The 17,202-nt window shown below is 39.0% G+C and overlaps 2 protein-coding genes across 2 annotated transcripts; one reads left to right on the top strand and one right to left on the bottom strand.

Annotated features, from left to right (window-relative positions):
- Window positions 1-2,220: 2,220 nt before the first annotated feature.
- Window positions 2,221-5,427, bottom strand: rpl21 (ribosomal protein L21). Its single transcript, XM_028434483.1, has 6 exons — window positions 5,320-5,427; window positions 4,753-4,831; window positions 4,356-4,417; window positions 3,083-3,195; window positions 2,439-2,589; window positions 2,221-2,342 (listed from the first exon to the last, which is right to left on the bottom strand). Exons 2-6 carry the CDS (start codon window positions 4,817-4,819, stop codon window positions 2,253-2,255), a joined length of 483 nt encoding a protein of 160 aa, XP_028290284.1. The 5' UTR covers window positions 4,820-4,831; window positions 5,320-5,427; the 3' UTR covers window positions 2,221-2,252.
- Window positions 5,428-8,361: 2,934 nt separating this feature from the next.
- On the top strand, window positions 8,362-16,015 carry usp12a (ubiquitin specific peptidase 12a). The gene is made up of 9 exons (XM_028434961.1): window positions 8,362-8,508; window positions 11,295-11,375; window positions 11,476-11,689; window positions 12,464-12,699; window positions 13,835-13,911; window positions 14,056-14,139; window positions 14,239-14,436; window positions 15,219-15,297; window positions 15,480-16,015. The coding sequence occupies exons 1-9, from the start codon at window positions 8,461-8,463 to the stop codon at window positions 15,579-15,581; spliced, it is 1,119 nt and encodes a 372-aa protein (XP_028290762.1). The 5' UTR covers window positions 8,362-8,460; the 3' UTR covers window positions 15,582-16,015.
- The last annotated feature ends 1,187 nt before the right edge of the window (window positions 16,016-17,202 follow it).

The raw sequence follows: 17,202 nt of genomic DNA, 5'->3' as shown, positions 1-17,202 counted from the left end.
ATAAGAGTCCCCATAACTGATCCCTGCGGTGCTCCCAGCAGACTGCTGCACCTTTGCAAACTGCTCCTAATTTGTGCAAATATTGGGTAAAGTACTGAGGTGGGATGAGATAACCTATTAGTCACATAACCAGCCAGCCATTCAGCCTTCACTGATTAAACAGCACACGACAAGTGCTGCACACACACACACACACACACACACAAGGCCTGGAAACCAGATACACACACTAATCTGTTACCCGTCAGATACAAACAAACTTAATAAATATTAAGATTGTATTAAATTCACTGGGGACAAGCAACAGCTTAATTTTTTGGGGGGATATCATCAAACCTACAACATAGGACAAGGGTTCCCAATCAGGGGTACGTGTAGCCCAAAGGGGACTTGAACACTTTGCATGAGGCACTTAATCATTTATGGATTTATTTAAAGCACAAGTAATTTAATAATCCTATTTCAGACACTGTATGTGAAATAAACAACAATGTCACATTATTTACTCACAAAATCTTTAGTAAGATGAAGATAATCAAACATATATATATTTTTAAACAAACTAAAGTAGCTGTATTTTCTGATATACAATATTTATAAATGCATATAGGAAATAATTCATTGTAATTTTTAATACATGCATCTCTAATGAAAATCAATATTTTGTTGAGGAAACAGAAATAAAACAAAACTTACTCCTATTTGGAAACGATGATCAAGGATAAACAAGACAGAAAAAGATGGAGAAACACTGACTTAACTCAGATTGAATTCTTAGTTTATTACAAATATTAATACTGATACTCAATGGGTGGATATGATTAGTCAGTATTAAATTAAGCCTTATTTGGATAAAAGAAACAGCACATACATTATATCCATCTTAAGATATACTAATGTAAGAAAACAGGGGAAGTTACAATTAACACTGTGAATAAGAGCAGCTTAATATTAATGTAGACAGGTCACATTTAAGAAAGAAGCTTTAGATTTTAATAAATAATATTGCTTACATTTCTAATCTCTGCGTTTACACTGCCACCTACAGTTGATCTGTGCTATAACAGCTCAAATATAGAAACATCTCACTTTTTCCTTTTTGTTTTTTGGTTAGATTTACACTTAAATGTGAAACAGGTATTTTTTTTTAATTAGTTGTGCAGTGTAAGCGATTTAATCTCAAACTACTGAGATTACTGAAACAACAGCACAGCAATGCTCATCCTAGAATGTAAAAAGCTGAGGGTGCCTTGCTCAAAGACACATCTGTAAATATGCATTATATATATTTATAAATTCTAAACACCAAAACACGATAATGGAATCATTGACCAAACCGAAATATGCTAAATTAATACATTTAGTTCAGGGGCCAAATATGAACCAGTTTGAGCTCAAGTGAAGGGTGAAAAAAAAAAGCAGTTGCAACATTATTTTAGCTTAGTTTGCACTTCCACATATAAATGACAAACTATTTTACAATATCCAAGCAATAAATGAGACCCTGCAAGATTTTAACTTCAAAATGTCTTGATTTTCTGACAAAACATTCTGCAATAAAGGGAAACTTTGTGGGAAATCGCAAAAATTTTTGAAATAGTGATTTCTTCATGATTTGGGACTGCAGTCATGCAATATACACAGAAAAACAGTGAGCCTCTGAATATTATAGTGTTTCAATGAATATGGAAGAACCAAGATAACTCATTTGGTAATTTAATTAATGCTTTCCCACTTTACTTTTTACTGTGGGCCTATTTGAGCGTGCTCAAGGGTCAGATTTGGCCTCCACAACTTGAGTTTGACACCATTAGATACTCTTGCAACCTAAAAAAATCAAGTGTGGGCTTTGGCACTGAACATTTTTTATGTTACAGATGATTACGTACTAAAGACCAATGGTGGTACAAGGGGCTGTTATGTTTAACGTTTTATTCTCTGGTATAGAAGTGTCTCAAACTTTCTGATTTAGTAAATAATAGTTTGCGTGTAACTTGTGGGCCCACTGGAAGAACAGTCTTCACTGTAATAAAGATAATGGACATCCTATTTTAATAAACAAAATTAGTGAATAAAGACCACAATGGTATATGTATGCCATGTGTGAGGTGCTTGTGAAATGAGCCACTTACTCTCAGATCTAGGAGTAATTCTGATTTCATTCTAAGCATAAAGGCTCATTGTTCCAGAATGGGCACAGAAGACGCCATGAACAGCAGCGTGTGTACAAATATTTTATTTTGTTAAGCACTTTATGCCATGAACTCGTATGGGATTGGCTCCAGCAGCTGAGGCTCATTTTTCTTGGTGCTGACAAAGTGAGCATCACGAGGAGGAGCGGGCTAAGGAGAAGAAATAAATCACTGCTTAGTAAAGACATCATTGTGTCACAACAACATGAGAATTGAATTGAATGAAAACAGCAGCTGTTCACACACCTGACGCTTCAGCTCCACCCAGGTTCCGTTCTGCTTGGCATCCAGCTTCTTGCTCTCGTTCTCTTTGACTCTCTGCAGGAAGCTGTCTCTGCTCTTTGAGTGTTTCACATGCTCAATGCGCACATTAATTCTCTTGGCCAAGATCCTGCCCCTGAACATGAAACAAACAACACCTGATAAAGTCACAGTGAAACAGCGTGCATGTTACATGTGTAGAACACCATCGCTGTCTCCCCAGAAGACATCCCGGGCAAAACATAGTGTTAGACCGAGGTGCCAAGGGAGGAACTACTTTCCCCCACATGAATGACCACAAAGGACACAAAAAGGTTCCTGGTGGCAAAGTGAAGATGGGGTTACAGTTCTAATGCATCCAAACAAAACTAAAAAAATAGATGTTAGATAGCCAGAACAATCTCATAAAAAATACAGTTAAAACTACAGATGAAAAAGTATCTTTTAAATTCATTTGAACATCAGAGGAAATTGTAACTAATTAAAAATATGGTTAAAACACATTGAATAATCTTGTAACATTTGAATGAGCTTTTACACTGACAACAAAAACACAATAAGCGCAATAAAAATGATTCAAAGGCTTCAAACCTTTCATGGGTGAATACATATACTCATTTGTTACTTACTTGACCTGCTTGTTGACAATGATGCCGACAGCATGTTGAGTTACATTGTAGACTCGGCCTGTTTTGCCGTGGTAGCATTTGTGAGGCATTCCTTTCTGAATGGTTCCTGTGCCCTGAACACAAGTAACATCAAAAACAAATCACTTAACACTGTTCCTGTTCTCTGCAGCTTTACAACATTTCTGATCGATACAAGATTCTGAATCATAGCATTTGCGTCACCTTATTTTTACAAGGTGGTATTTTTAGCATAGTCCTTTGCAAATTTAATAATGTGCCTTACGTATCTATCCACAATAAATATTTAACCCATTAAGTGCAAAAGTATTTATAGCACAGGGTGAACTGAAAAGGAAAATTGTGCAAAGGTGGAGCAGTAACAGACGGCACAGGTCCTGTAGGCAGAAAACTACAGATGTGCTTTAAGTGGATAGAGAAACTTAATGCAGGTATACTTTTTACCTATAATCAAAAGTAATGGTTAACTAAATGTTTTTTGTTTTAAGAGTTTTTTCTTTTTTCTTCAGACGTTTATATTTTGATAGTGCTTCGAGAAGACTATTGTTGTAATTTGCGCAATATAAATAAAGTTGAATTGAATAACAAAAATTGGAATTGGCTTTGAGAATATTTCCTGGTCTCTGTCATCAGTAAAATCCCTGTATGTAACAGTATGCATGCTCTGTTCAGTGTTTGAGACACTGAACAGAGAATAAATGAAGGCAAATTTCTATGTTCCCATCAATAGCTGCGTTTCCATTACCCTAAAAAATGCACAAAATCTAAATAGCGCAATAAAAACTGGTAATGATAACACCTGAATTTCGAAAAACACTCATATCCCTAAAAAGTTTCTACGCTTTAATGAGGAGGTATTTCAGACATTTCAATATTAAAATGTGTAGCAAAAGTGCTATGGAAACAAAGGAATACAGAGTGTTATAAGCATCCATCTTCCTGCATCAAAGTCTCACAGAATGAAATTTCACAGCAGTTACAAGGCTCCAGCCTAAAACAACATTCAATGCACAATTATACTTTGTCAACATTTAGAAAAATCACTTATTTGGCAAAAATGTGTAATAGAAACCCAGCTATTGATGGCTCTTTCCTTGTTCACACAAATATTCCTCTGAATATTATAAATAGCTAATAAATAATTATAGCAAAGCTCAATGACTTAAGCAGGATTGAATGTTGAAATAATCCTGTTCAGCTCAGCCTTTGAATATTTTCTCACCAAAACATCATTCCCTCAAAGTAGATGGTTTACCTTGATATCAACAATGTCTCCTTTCTTGTAGATGCGCATGTAAGTGGACAGAGGGATTGGGCCTGAAAGGTACACAAAGTCCACAAGATTAGAACATTTTTTACAAGATCATGAAAACCTAAACTACAGAAGCATAAAAAATAAATAAATTTAAAAAAACCCACTACTGAACTATGTGTACAAGTAAACCTTTGAGTCACAATTTTTTTTAAATTTCTTTTCATTTTTAAATCCAAAAATTGGAGCTAGTTGTTTAAAGTGATCTTCAGTGTGCACTCAAAGGCAAATTTGGAATTAAAATATCCTCTGAACAGTTTGTTCACAGCTAAATTCACCACATAGACGGACACATCAGTGACATAGTTAATTTTTTTATTTAGTTGTTAATAACACTCACCATGCTTGCGGAATGGCCTGCTGAACATGTACCTGGTCCCCCTCCTCTTACCCCTGGTGTTCGTCATGATGCCTGTTTACTGAGAGCACAAACATTACACGTCAGTGCTGCAATACACACAGGATCTATTAATTTATGAACTGACAATAGGACTTTACAAAAAATAGCAGTAACATTAAAAAAAAGGCCTGTGAATTGAGAAAAATGCCCATTCAAAGGATACAAATCGGGCGTTTTTTTTTTAAAAAATGTGCACTTGCACATCCAAACTAATGACAGGAATCGGTCGCTTGTTTCCACCTTCTAACAGGTGAAATAAACAAACTGTACAGGCCAAAGAATACAGCACTTAGTAGAAAAACAGCAGGCGTATCAGTGCGTTAGGCCCACATGGAGCCACGCTGCTGCCGGTAAACGGACTTGTTTCACCGTAAGTACAGCTTCAAACCACCAGCAATAATTCACTGTGTTACCGCTACACATTTAAATCACGATAACACAACCAACCGAGTTCACCAAACCTGCCAAAAACACAGAAAAATGAGCTTTAAGCGGAGAACATCTTACCCCCGTTTAGACAAGATGGCGGGTACGGCAGAAAGAGAGATCAGGACCCCAAACTCCGCCTTGGAAAACATGACAGAGGCAGACCGCGATATTGCCTGCTCTAAAATTTATTTTTAAATAAATGTATATGCGGGCACGCTCACGTGCGCGCGCGTGTGTGTGGCGTTTCAACTGGGCAGGATCACACAAAATGTACTATTCCCAGTTCATAAACATAATTCCATAATTGACAATCATACTTCTAATTGACAAAGTATGTGACCTTATGTAACACGTGATAAACAATAATGGAGTTTCATTTGATGACCAATGGTTTTCCAGTAATTCTTCCTCCCTAAAATAAAATAAAAAGAAATAAAGTAAAATTATGTCCGCTTTGGTGTGCAGGATTTGGCCCACAAGCCTTGAGTTTGATATATGTGAAGTACATGGTTTTATTCAGGTTGAACAGGAGCTGATGGTCATCTTAGCGTCCAGGTTGTAAATACAATAGCGTGAGTTTTCAACTTTGATTTTGACTGCCAGTAAACAGGAAAATATGTGGTAACAGAAAACCAAAACCGGAAGTTGTGAACCGTGAACGCTCTCGTGTTTGGTGTTGCCAGATAAGGAAGACAAATTCCCGCATCAAAACTGGGAGGAAAAAAACCTGCCTGTTTAGAGATTTAAATAAAGATGCGCCATGCAAGCAGCTGTGCATTGTCTACTTGAGGTTTGATTTACTCCTATTTCATTTGACATATTCAATGACAATTGTCTCATTGAAAATCATACTCATAGAAAAAGTTATGCTTCAGATTTGACACCATATTTGATCATTGGTTTTTTGTAATACCATGAGTAACTTCCACATTTTTATGGGGGTAAATCCCTCATCTAAAGCAAGAAGATAGAAATGACTTTTTTAACCATTTTCACTTTTTTGGCTTGGCCTCATGTAAGGTTGGGCTTTTTATCTGTCATATTTCAAATATAATTCTGTCAGATACAATTAATAATTGGAAAAGCCTGTTTTTAATTGGGCTGTCAAAGTAGTTGGAAATGTGTCTTATTATCAACAACTACCATTTGCTAAAAATCTAACACCAACATTTACCAACGTCTCACTACAAACTGTATAATACCTAAATTGGTTCACAACACAAAACGTAACCATTTCTCATAAATGGCTCTGAACTCGTGAAATGGCTGTGTTTCATCTACCCAGTCTTTTATTATATATTCAATTTTTTGGGTCTCAAAATATTTTTTTTTTGCAATTAATCACTTTTTTTTTTATTGAAAATGTTTATTTTTGATTGAAGAAAAAAACATTTTACTGAAGTTTTTTATTTGATTAAATAATAAAGACATAAATCTACTTCAATAGTTGTGTAAAGATCATCTAATTGAATTATCTAGATATATGTATGCTTTTAATTTACGAAGATTTTACTGTTATTCTATTTTTTTTCATTTTTTGTAACACTGTTCCAAGCTGCTCCAATTTTGTTGTATGACTTGTCTTGTACAATGACAATATGTGCCATTTGATCTAATGCCATCTAATGTAACCTCATATTTTCAGGGAAATCTCACATATTACTAGGTTCATGTAACCATCTGCAGGGTATTCCAGAAAGGAGGTTCAACAAACTCTGAGTCTAAAACTCTGTCAACATACCCCGTGATAGGAAACTCTATAGGTTTCCGATTCCCTTACAGCTGGGTGGTCTATCAACCCTGAGTATGTAAACCTTGGGTTACTTACGAGCACGAGGGCGATAAAAAAAAAAAATCATAAATGGAGCAAAGATAACAGGAACTACCATGGTAACCACCAGGAAGAGAGTGATTTATTCACCCCGATGGGTGAATTAAGCCGGCATTTTTGGAATATGAGCATGTTCTAAAGTTGCGTTCACACAGAACGCCACTTCAGCAACTATAGTCGCTTAAATCACCTATGATGAGTCGCTTGAACATTGTCTCGCTTTTTGGTCAAGTCATCACTTCATCGCTCCAGTGACGACAGGGTAATAATATGAATAGAATGTGCCTGCAGAGCCGGGGCTGCTGTATAGAGAGGGCTGATTACCTAGCTACAGACAGTGACGACCGCTTGATGTTGCATCATTTACATTGATTTTGAATGTACTGTAGTTGGCCGAGTCATCTGGACATCCAAAAAAAAAGAGACTATTGTTAGATTTGAACCTTAACCCTATTCTTTCACGGGTACTGTCTTACTCGTTGTGCCAACGTAACATTCATATTGCAATGCTCTCTCTAAATTTCACGAAAATGCTCTGTATCCACAATGTTGTAAATAAAACTAGTTTTCTTTATAATGTAAAGCAGCACAACATTTGTAACGATGTGACTGAGCCACGTCTGTGGTGTGTGATGTTACTAATATGTGTCAGAGAAGAGTGTCAAGGAAAATCAAAGTGTTCCTTGAAAAGCAGTGTTCATGTGGGCAGATAGACAGAGCTCCTCTCCTTCCTCACGTCCACTATCATCTCCATGGTCTTGTCCGTGTTGAGGGTGAGGTTGACCACCTCCCTCCTGTAGGCCACTTTGTCTTCGCCAGTGATACGCCCTATCGCCACGATGTCGTCTGCAAACTTCAGGATGGTGTTGTCCTTGTGGGAGGCGACACAGTCGTGGGTGAACAGGGTGTAGAGGAAGGGGCTAAGAACACAGCCCTGTGGGGTGCCAACATTAGTGTGGATGCTGGTTGAGGTCCTGTTCCCAACCCTGACAAACTGAGGCCTGTCAGTCAAAAAGTCCAGCAGTCAGTCACAGAGGGTGGAGTGAAGTCAGAGGGAAAACAGTCTATGGGTGAGCATGTGGGGAATGACCGTGTTGAAGGCTGAGCTGTAGTCTATAATACAACATACCTCGCTTTCAGGAATGGGATAGTCAGAGTTCCCCTCATTTGAGTCCGAACATAGTCAGAGTTTGAACATAACCTGTTTTCTGGAATAATCATTTGATGTTTAATAAATTGAATCCGGAAGCAACCCAACCTGGCAACACAGCTATCGCTGCGGACCCCGTCCGTGACGGGCTGGGCGGAATCGCGTGCCTGCCCTCACGCGGGCAGCCTGCACGGTCCCATCAGCGCGCGATGGTTTGGTGGAAGATGGCGCTAGCCGGATGGAAATCCTAATGACAGTCTCCAAACTTGCGTCTTTTTGTACCATGGTGAGTGCGCGACGATGCGGTTCTATCCACGGGACACAACGTAGCCCACAGCCGCTCGTTTAATCAGCTGTTTAAACCGTGTGTTTACCAGCGTAAGAGGTTTTATCCGCTGCCTGTGCTAGCCAAGCAGTTTTTCCGTCCGTAGCAGCCACCTCCTATCAGCCTGTCCTCTGTGCGTTAGGGGTCCGCACACGGACACACAGCGGAGCTTTGCTGCTCCCTAGCTCCTCAGTGGGTGATTTAAACATGTACTAACTAGCAGGTTAGTGTGACACAGCACGGTGACAGTGCACCTGCTGCAGCTGGAGCTAATGGGCTAACCTGCAGAGGCTAAACCAGTGTCAGCAGCTGGATTAAATGGATGACCTCTCACTGGCCTGTAGCTTCCTGCGGTGTGTGGACAAACGGCAACAACAGGACACGTCTACGTGTCGTGTTGGCCTTCGGTTAAATACACGCAATGACGACACTGCCTTAATGTCGCACCGTGTTTTACTAAAGCTAAATCTCTGCATCCACAGACCGGATAATGGCTTGTTTACATTATTCACTGATTTAACACCATATCTAAGCTAAAGTTGCTAGCATAGGAAATGCAACATATTTTGTCTAATAGCGCTTATTTTCCTCCAAAGGTGATCAAAAAACAGCACTAACAGAACTGCATATTACTTTTTTTTCTTTACATTTTTGATTAAGTAATTAACATTTTTTGTTTTTAATGACTTTTCCGTTTTGTCAGTGATAGGACTGGGCAATATGGACCAAAACTCATATCTTGATATTTTTTTCTTAAAATGGCGATATACGGTTAAATTCTTGATATTTTTACTTCAAATCTAGTCTGACCATGAAGACAATTCTGAGTTAAATTTTCTGATACAAAATGCCACAAAAGCACATTTATCAATAAACAGTTGCACAATATGTGCCACTTTTGGCTTTTTCTCCTATAAGAGACAGCACGTGTGAGTGAGTTCTGTATTGTGGCTCGTTTAGTGGTAGATCTGGATTAGGACACACTAATTTAGCAATCCATCTAACTGTGCCTTTCATGCTTTTCTGACAAGTAGGGAAAGCAGTGACTCATAAAACAAGTATTTTGATACAAAATAAGTTATGAAAAAAAATTATATCAGATTTTTCTATAACGCCAAAACAGAGAACTCAGTACATCTTGAATCCCGATATATTGACCAACTCTAGTCAGTGGGTTACATTGTTGTATGATTAATTTCCAAAAATACAAAAGATGCAAAGTGCCTTTAGTGATAATTATATAGTTAATACAAATAATCATTGTATTTCAAGACCACTGATATCACTCTTTTTGCTGTTGCACGCATTACACTTGCGTTTCTGCTTAGTTTAAGGAGTTTGCATGTATTTTCGTTATCATTCTTAATGTAAACGATAAATTAAGGAGTGTTGTGTGTGCAAGACCAGTACTACACACCTCTGTCAAACAAAGTTCTGCCCAGATGATGCACTCATTGCAAAGCTGTGGGAATTCCCAAACCAGCAGAGCAGAAGAGGACGAGGTCACTGTGTCCATTGAAATGCAGAAGAGAAAATTACGGTTTCTTTTCTTGTGAAGTCTGTGTCCGCTTTTAGCTTCACCGTGCATACAGATGCACTCACACTTGCCGACTGTCATCCCTCAGCAAGCTCTGCACTGGCAGCACATGTCAGCATATCTGGATAATGAGGCCCTTGTGTGCAAAGCATTGATGATGCTGAGTCTAAAGTCTATAGATATAATCACTGTTTCCAGCTTGGTTACAGGATTTAAACCTTACTAGCATTATTGCAAATATTCGACTGCTAAGCAAACATCAAATAACACACAGAATGACTGAACTCTGGTTAGATTTTGTCCAAAATATATTTGTTCTGATTTTATTCCAGTCATCCTCTAAATCGCAGGTGTCAAACTCGAGGCTTAGGGGCCAAATCAGGCCCTTTGGAACATACAATGTGGCCCGCAGGAGAAAGTAAAAATAACTTCAAACAAATTACTTTAGATGTAGATATCTGTCCCTCCAAATTCACATATCAAATCAAACATTCCTGTAATTTCCCGCGCCTATATCACATGACTAGTCATTTTTAAATGCTTTAAAAAAAAAAAAAAAAAAACTTTTTGCATGTTCTTGCATTTTAACACAAAAAGTCAAGGAAATTTCAATAAAGCTGCAACAGGGACTGATATTGTCAGTGCCTTACATACTGTATATTATATCAGTTATATGTTGAAGTCAGAGCTGGGCGATATGAACTAAAACTGAAATCTTTGTTTTTTTCTTAAAAGGGCAATATACCATATGAATTGACATTTTTAACTAAATAAAGTCACCAGAAAGACAATTCAGGGTTAAATTTGCTGATGCAAAATGCCACACAAGCACATTTATTAACAAACGGCTGCACTTTTTTATGTTTCACTTTTGGCTTTTTTGCCTCTAAGGGACAGCGCATGTGAGTGAAGTTCTGTAGTGTGGCTTGTTTAGGGGAAGGTCTGGGTTTTCATGCTGTTCTGAGATTTAGCGATTCCTAAAGCGAGTATTATAATACAAAATAAGCTATGAAATAAAAATATATATACGATATTGTAATCTATATCACCAAAGTAGAAATATCATATATATTGGATCTTGATATATCGCTCAGGCCTAGTTGAAATTTAATTATGGCACAATAATGTTGGAATTTTTCTATATTTTTTTTTAAACCACCCAAAATCTGTGTTTCACATAAGCTGTTTGTGTTGTTCTGTGCTTGGACAGGGCGCCAATGCCTCTGCTCTGGAGAAAGAGATTGGATCTGAGCAGTTTCCGGTCAACGAGCACTACTTCGGTTTGGTTAATGTAAGTAGAGATTGATGCACGCTTTTTTTTCAGCTTCTTCTCCTCCGAACGTGTATTCAAGCCCATCCTCTCTTCTCCTGCGTCCTGTTTGGTTTTATAGTTTGGGAACACCTGCTATTGCAACTCGGTGCTGCAGGCGCTGTACTTTTGCCGACCCTTCCGGGAGAAGATCTTGGCGTACCGCAGTCAGCCGCGCAGGAAGGAGAACCTGCTCACCTGCTTGGCCGACCTCTTCCACAGCATCGCCAACCAGAAGAGGAAAGTGGGCGTCATTCCTCCGAAGAAGTTCATCACACGGCTACGCAAAGAGAACGGTGAGAAAGGAACGTGAAGAGAAAACCCTCTGCAGTAGGACTGTGCATTGCAATGTCACGATACCTTATATTTCAGTACTAATTACAATACATACATCGCAATATCAACAATTACACATTTACAAGTAGAAAATATGCAATTTATTTCATTTTCTTAAATTTGCGAGAACAAGTAAATGGTAACTACTGTAATTGGATTTCAAGCACCAATATATAAAAGTGGTGGTATTTATCAAACTGTCAAATTCCTTTGTAAAAAAAAAAAAAAAAAAGTTTAACTTTCTTTCTACAACAGATTCTGATTCTGTTAAGTTTTTTACGTTAAAAAAAGTAACCACATCTAATAAAATGACCAGTATGTTTTATGAAAATAAATTGGCAATCAACTCCCAAGCTAAAATGCATTGAGGAGTGAGGTAGTTTAACAAGGTATTATGTAGTTCACTGAGGCCTAGTGACCAGCTGTTTACGTGCTATGCATAAGTAATTATTTTTTTTTTTGTGTTAAAAACATGATTATAAACAATTATGCAATAAAATTCATTAATATATTTAATTGCAATAACAAAACATGCATTGCTGTCGTAAAAAAAAAATTGCTCCTCATGTAGTGTTGACCTTTGACAGCATGTGCAAAAACATGATTAAAAAAAATAAATGAACTTGGACATTTTTTGGATCGATACAGTAATCACATGGCGATATATCACAATGTATCGCAGAATCCAATTTTTTTTTTCCTACACCCTCTACTCTTTCCATTTTATTCTTCAGAGCTGTTTGACAACTACATGCAGCAGGATGCCCACGAGTTCCTGAACTACCTGCTCAACACCATCGCCGACCTGCTGCAGGAGGAGAGGAAGCAGGATAAGACCAATGGCCGCCTAGCTAACGGCACACTGGACTCACAGAACAACAACAGCAACGCCACGCCCGCTCCCACCTGGGTGCACGAGATCTTCCAAGGCACTCTGACCAATGAGACTCGCTGCTTGACCTGTGAAACAGTGAGATATCACACACATCTAGTTCATACATCATTTCTAGCCCTGTAAAGTCAACTTTCTGTTAAATACAGTGGGGCAAAAAAGTAGAGGTATGTAATTTTCCTCATATGTACACTTCAACTGTGAGAAATAGAATTTGAAAAAAAAATCCAGAAAAATCACATTGTGTGATTTTTAAATTATTTATTTGTATAATGCTGCAGGAAATACATATTTGGTGAATAACAAAAGAGCAACTCAATACTTACTGTAATGTAACACTGGTTGGCAATGACAGAGTTTGGAGTCAGACTGTTTGAAGGTGATGAGGGCGCACGGTGGCTTAGTGGTTAGCACGTCCGCCTCACAGCAAGAAGGTCCTGGGTTCAAGCCCTGGGGTGGACACTTGGGTCCTTTCTGTGTGGAGTTTTGCAATGTTCTCCCCCGTGCTGCGTGGGTTTTCCTCCGGTACTTCCGGCTTCCTCCCACAATCCAAAAACATGACTGTAAGGTTGATTGGAGTCTCTAAAATGCCCATAGGAGTGAATGAGAGAGTGAATGGTTGTCTGTGTCTCTGTTGCCCTGTGATGGACTGGCGCCCTGTCCAGGGTGTACCCCCGCCAAGCGCCCCATGAGAGCCGGAGATTGGCACCGGCAGACCCCCGCGACCCTGTTAAACGGGAAATAAGCGGGTAAGAAAATGGATGGATGGATGTTTGAAGGTGCGTACAGGTAACAGATAACGAGTTCAAACAGGTGCCATTAATACAGGTAACGAGTGGAGGACAGAAGAAGTAACAGGTCTGTGAGAGCCAGAATTGGCGTCAAATACTTATTTTATGCAAGAATTTACAAATGATTTTTATAAATATCACACAATGTGATTTCCTGGATTTTTTTACACATTCTGTCTCTCACAGTTGAAGTGTACCAATGATAAAAATTACAGACCTCATCTTTTAAAGTGGGACAATCGATGGCTGCCTAATACTTTTTTTGCAACACTGCCAAAGAAATGGTAGAAAACAAGATGAAAAGTCAAGTAAATGAACTTTTTCTGAGCTTCTCCTTTCCTGCTGTCGGTGTGCTTGGTCTGTACAGCACTAGATCATCAGGATAGTTGCAAACAGTATCAACCTGCATGTTTTCTCCTCAGATAAGCAGCAAGGATGAGGACTTTCTGGACCTTTCTGTGGATGTGGAACAGAATACCTCCATCACACACTGCCTCAGGTACGGCTGTGTGACAGGAAACACGTCTAATGTGTGACACCTTGAGGACTAGTTTGACTGCTTTTCAATAGAAGCATTTAAACAATGCATGAATAATTAAATGGACACAGAATGGAAGGATAATTATGCTTTCTTTTCCCTCAGAGGTTTCAGTAACACAGAGACACTGTGCAGTGAGTACAAATACTACTGTGAAGAATGTAGGAGCAAGCAGGAGGCACACAAAAGGTCAGTGTGTACAACGTGTAACACACGTCTGACTGTGAGGAGTGTTTTCTTCCTGTTTGTGCGCTCGGTGTGGGCTCACTCGGCTCGTTTTCTATTCAGGATGCGTGTGAAAAAGCTGCCGATGATCCTGGCTCTGCACCTAAAGCGCTTCAAGTACATGGAGCAGCTGCAGCGCTACACCAAGCTGTCCTATCGCGTCGTCTTCCCCCTGGAGCTCCGCCTCTTCAATACGTCCGGGGACGCCACAAACCCAGAGAGGCTCTACGACCTGGTCGCTGTGGTGGTGCATTGTGGGAGGTGTGTATGTTAACTAGTAGGAGTTACTTTTTGCATCTGAACCCGCAGAATATTTGTTACTGAAGAGTTGAAAATTCAACTCTTAAGAATTAAGAATTATATTAACCCTTGTATTATCCTCAAATATATATGACACATTTTACCCACGGGGTCAATTTGACCCCAGGGATATTTGCCTCCTGTTTATTTGTTAAATACATAAAAAAAAAACCTTAATGAAACCTCGACCCATTCTCTAGCGCCACCATCAGGCCAAATAATTAATTTATCTTCAATAATTTGGCTGGCGTGTAGATGTAAGGTCACACATGGGTAACACAATTACAGATAACATCTTGGGGTCAAATTGACTCCAGAAGAACACCAATGCATGCAATATGCGTTCAGCACATTGAAAAAAAAATATCACGTGCGTTAATAATGCATAACTGCTCTTATTTTGAAAGTTTAGAAGCAAGTGTCTGTTTTGTTTGTGGCGCATTTTTCTATTACTATTTGTCCATTCATTTGCACTTATAAATAACAGGTAGAAGCCCCAGGAATAAGCAGCTCTGCTTTAATGTCACACATTAGTATTTTCTCAGGGAATTCTGCAAGAGTGAAACTGATTTTTAGCATCGTTAGAGATTAACTCAAAGGTTCCGTAGCAGTCTAAGCTTTTTCAAAGTTATCACCTGTTATCGTGTGGAAATGTTGATTGCTAATGTCATCTTCACATGTATAAGCAGTTGCACATAGCCACGTGTGCAGGAGGATGTGATGCAGTGTTGTCTCTCTTTCAGTGGTCCAAACAGAGGTCACTACATTGCTATTGTAAAAAGTCACGACTTCTGGTTGCTCTTCGATGACGACATCGTTGAGGTGGGTGACATCGTTTGCTACTTCCTTCATTTTTATATTATTATTGTTTTTCTCCTTTTTCCCCCTATTTTTTTTTCTTTATTCTTCCTTTTTTTTTCTTTCTTTGCTCGTCCCTCTAAATCCAAAGCGATCCCAGATTTATTCCCTAACGAGGTTTTTCTGTCATGTTTCTCCTCTTGTAGAAAATCGACGCGCAGGCCATCGAAGAGTTTTACGGCCTGACCTCTGAAATCTCCAAGAACTCTGAGTCAGGCTACATCCTCTTCTACCAGTCCAGAGATTAAAACGTGGGCCGTCGTGCTTCAGAGAGACGCTGAGCTTTCGCTCAGCCCAGGAGCAGCAGACTGTAATAAACGCACCTGCCCACGCAGCTGTAACTCATACCTGTGCTCTTAACGCACCCAGCGCTGCAGCTCAGCCGTGGACGTCCCTGCATCTTTACCAGATGCCGTTTTTTTGCTCTCACCCTCCACCGCTGCTGCTGCTGCTGTTGCCCTGACAACGACGAGACAACACTGAATGAAATCTGTGCTGAGATTGTTTTTAAAAAAAGACACTGAATGAGGGGTGTACCAATGTTTTTTTGGTTGTCTGAGTGACGTTCTAGTTTTTTGCCATGGGTGTGGGCTGAATGGGTATTTAATTATTCATCCGATCAGCCTGGTGGTTTCACCCCCTCGTATGTGGTTGCACTGAGAGTGGATGGAGGATGGAGTGGTTGAGGAGGGTGGGAGGGGGGGGGGTACCAGGTTGTGTGTTTCTACAATGTGTACAGAATGGTATTTGTATAAATATTACAGGAAAATAATATTATCATTGGAAGAGCTTAACCCCGGAGAAGATGTATTAACACTATGGTGCACTTTTGATACTGTTTTGTAGGTGTCTGCGAGCTTAATGTGAGGGTTTGCTTGATAAGGCCTGTTGTGAAGCGAATGTTTTCTGTTTTAAAGAAAAAGAAATAAAGCCAGTAAGATTGACTCTTGTGGATTTATTAATTTTTTTTTTTTTTTTTGTCCCATGAGTGAGCAAAGATGACTCATACCTGAGCTCAACGGCTCCCTCTCAGCGGGACAACCTCACAAAGCAAACAGCAGCGTTACTCAATATTTAATCCTTAAAAAAAAGTCATTAAGTAGGGTTGGGGTTAGTGTGGCTTATATAAAACATAAGCAATCAGAGGAGGAGGAGCTGACACACATTAGAGGTGGTGTTAATAGCACAGACAGGACCAGAATAGCAGGGTTTCGCAGCAGGAGAGTGAGCAGCATCTAGCTTCATCATCTTCACTGAAAGAGGAGAGAGACGTGCTGTGAGCAATGAGACGATCACATGTTACATAGAATGTAGCTCTCATTTATACCGTACTAGCCAATGTTAGGAGGATAAATAATTGCTTTAAGGATTCTAATTTCATATTAATTACTATCACCCTTCTAAGTAAAGAAATGTACCAGTTTAAAAGAGAGGGTTAAGACCCTAAACATTTCCCAATACAATCAAATATTAAAAGGCATATATTTGCCAAGGCTCTCAGTTTCCCCGTATCTATATCACATGATGGCAGTAATTTAGAAACCACAAATGGATGCAAGAACTCACAATTTTTAGAAAAAATCCTGCTATTTTCCTCAAATTATTCCAATAATTTCCCACAGATTAAATAAAAAATGTGTCATGAAATGAATTCAATTTAAAGTGAAGATTTTGTAGGGTTTGATATCTGTCACTTAATGCTTGGAAAATGTGCGTTACACATGGAAGTGCAAACCAGGGGACATTAAAGAGTAACTAAACCCCAAGGTTATGGCTTAAATTCCACTAGGGGAGAAATAAAAAAAAGAACCTTGATTATGGGCGGGGCTCCTGGAGCAGTAAAGACACGCCCAGGTTATATTAAAAAAT

This window comes from Gouania willdenowi, chromosome 20 (assembly GCF_900634775.1).
Source record: "Gouania willdenowi chromosome 20, fGouWil2.1, whole genome shotgun sequence".
NCBI classification, from domain to species: Eukaryota; Metazoa; Chordata; class Actinopteri; order Blenniiformes; family Gobiesocidae; genus Gouania; species Gouania willdenowi.
Note: the sequence above shows the minus strand (reverse complement) of the source record. Positions and strands in the feature narration are given on the sequence as shown.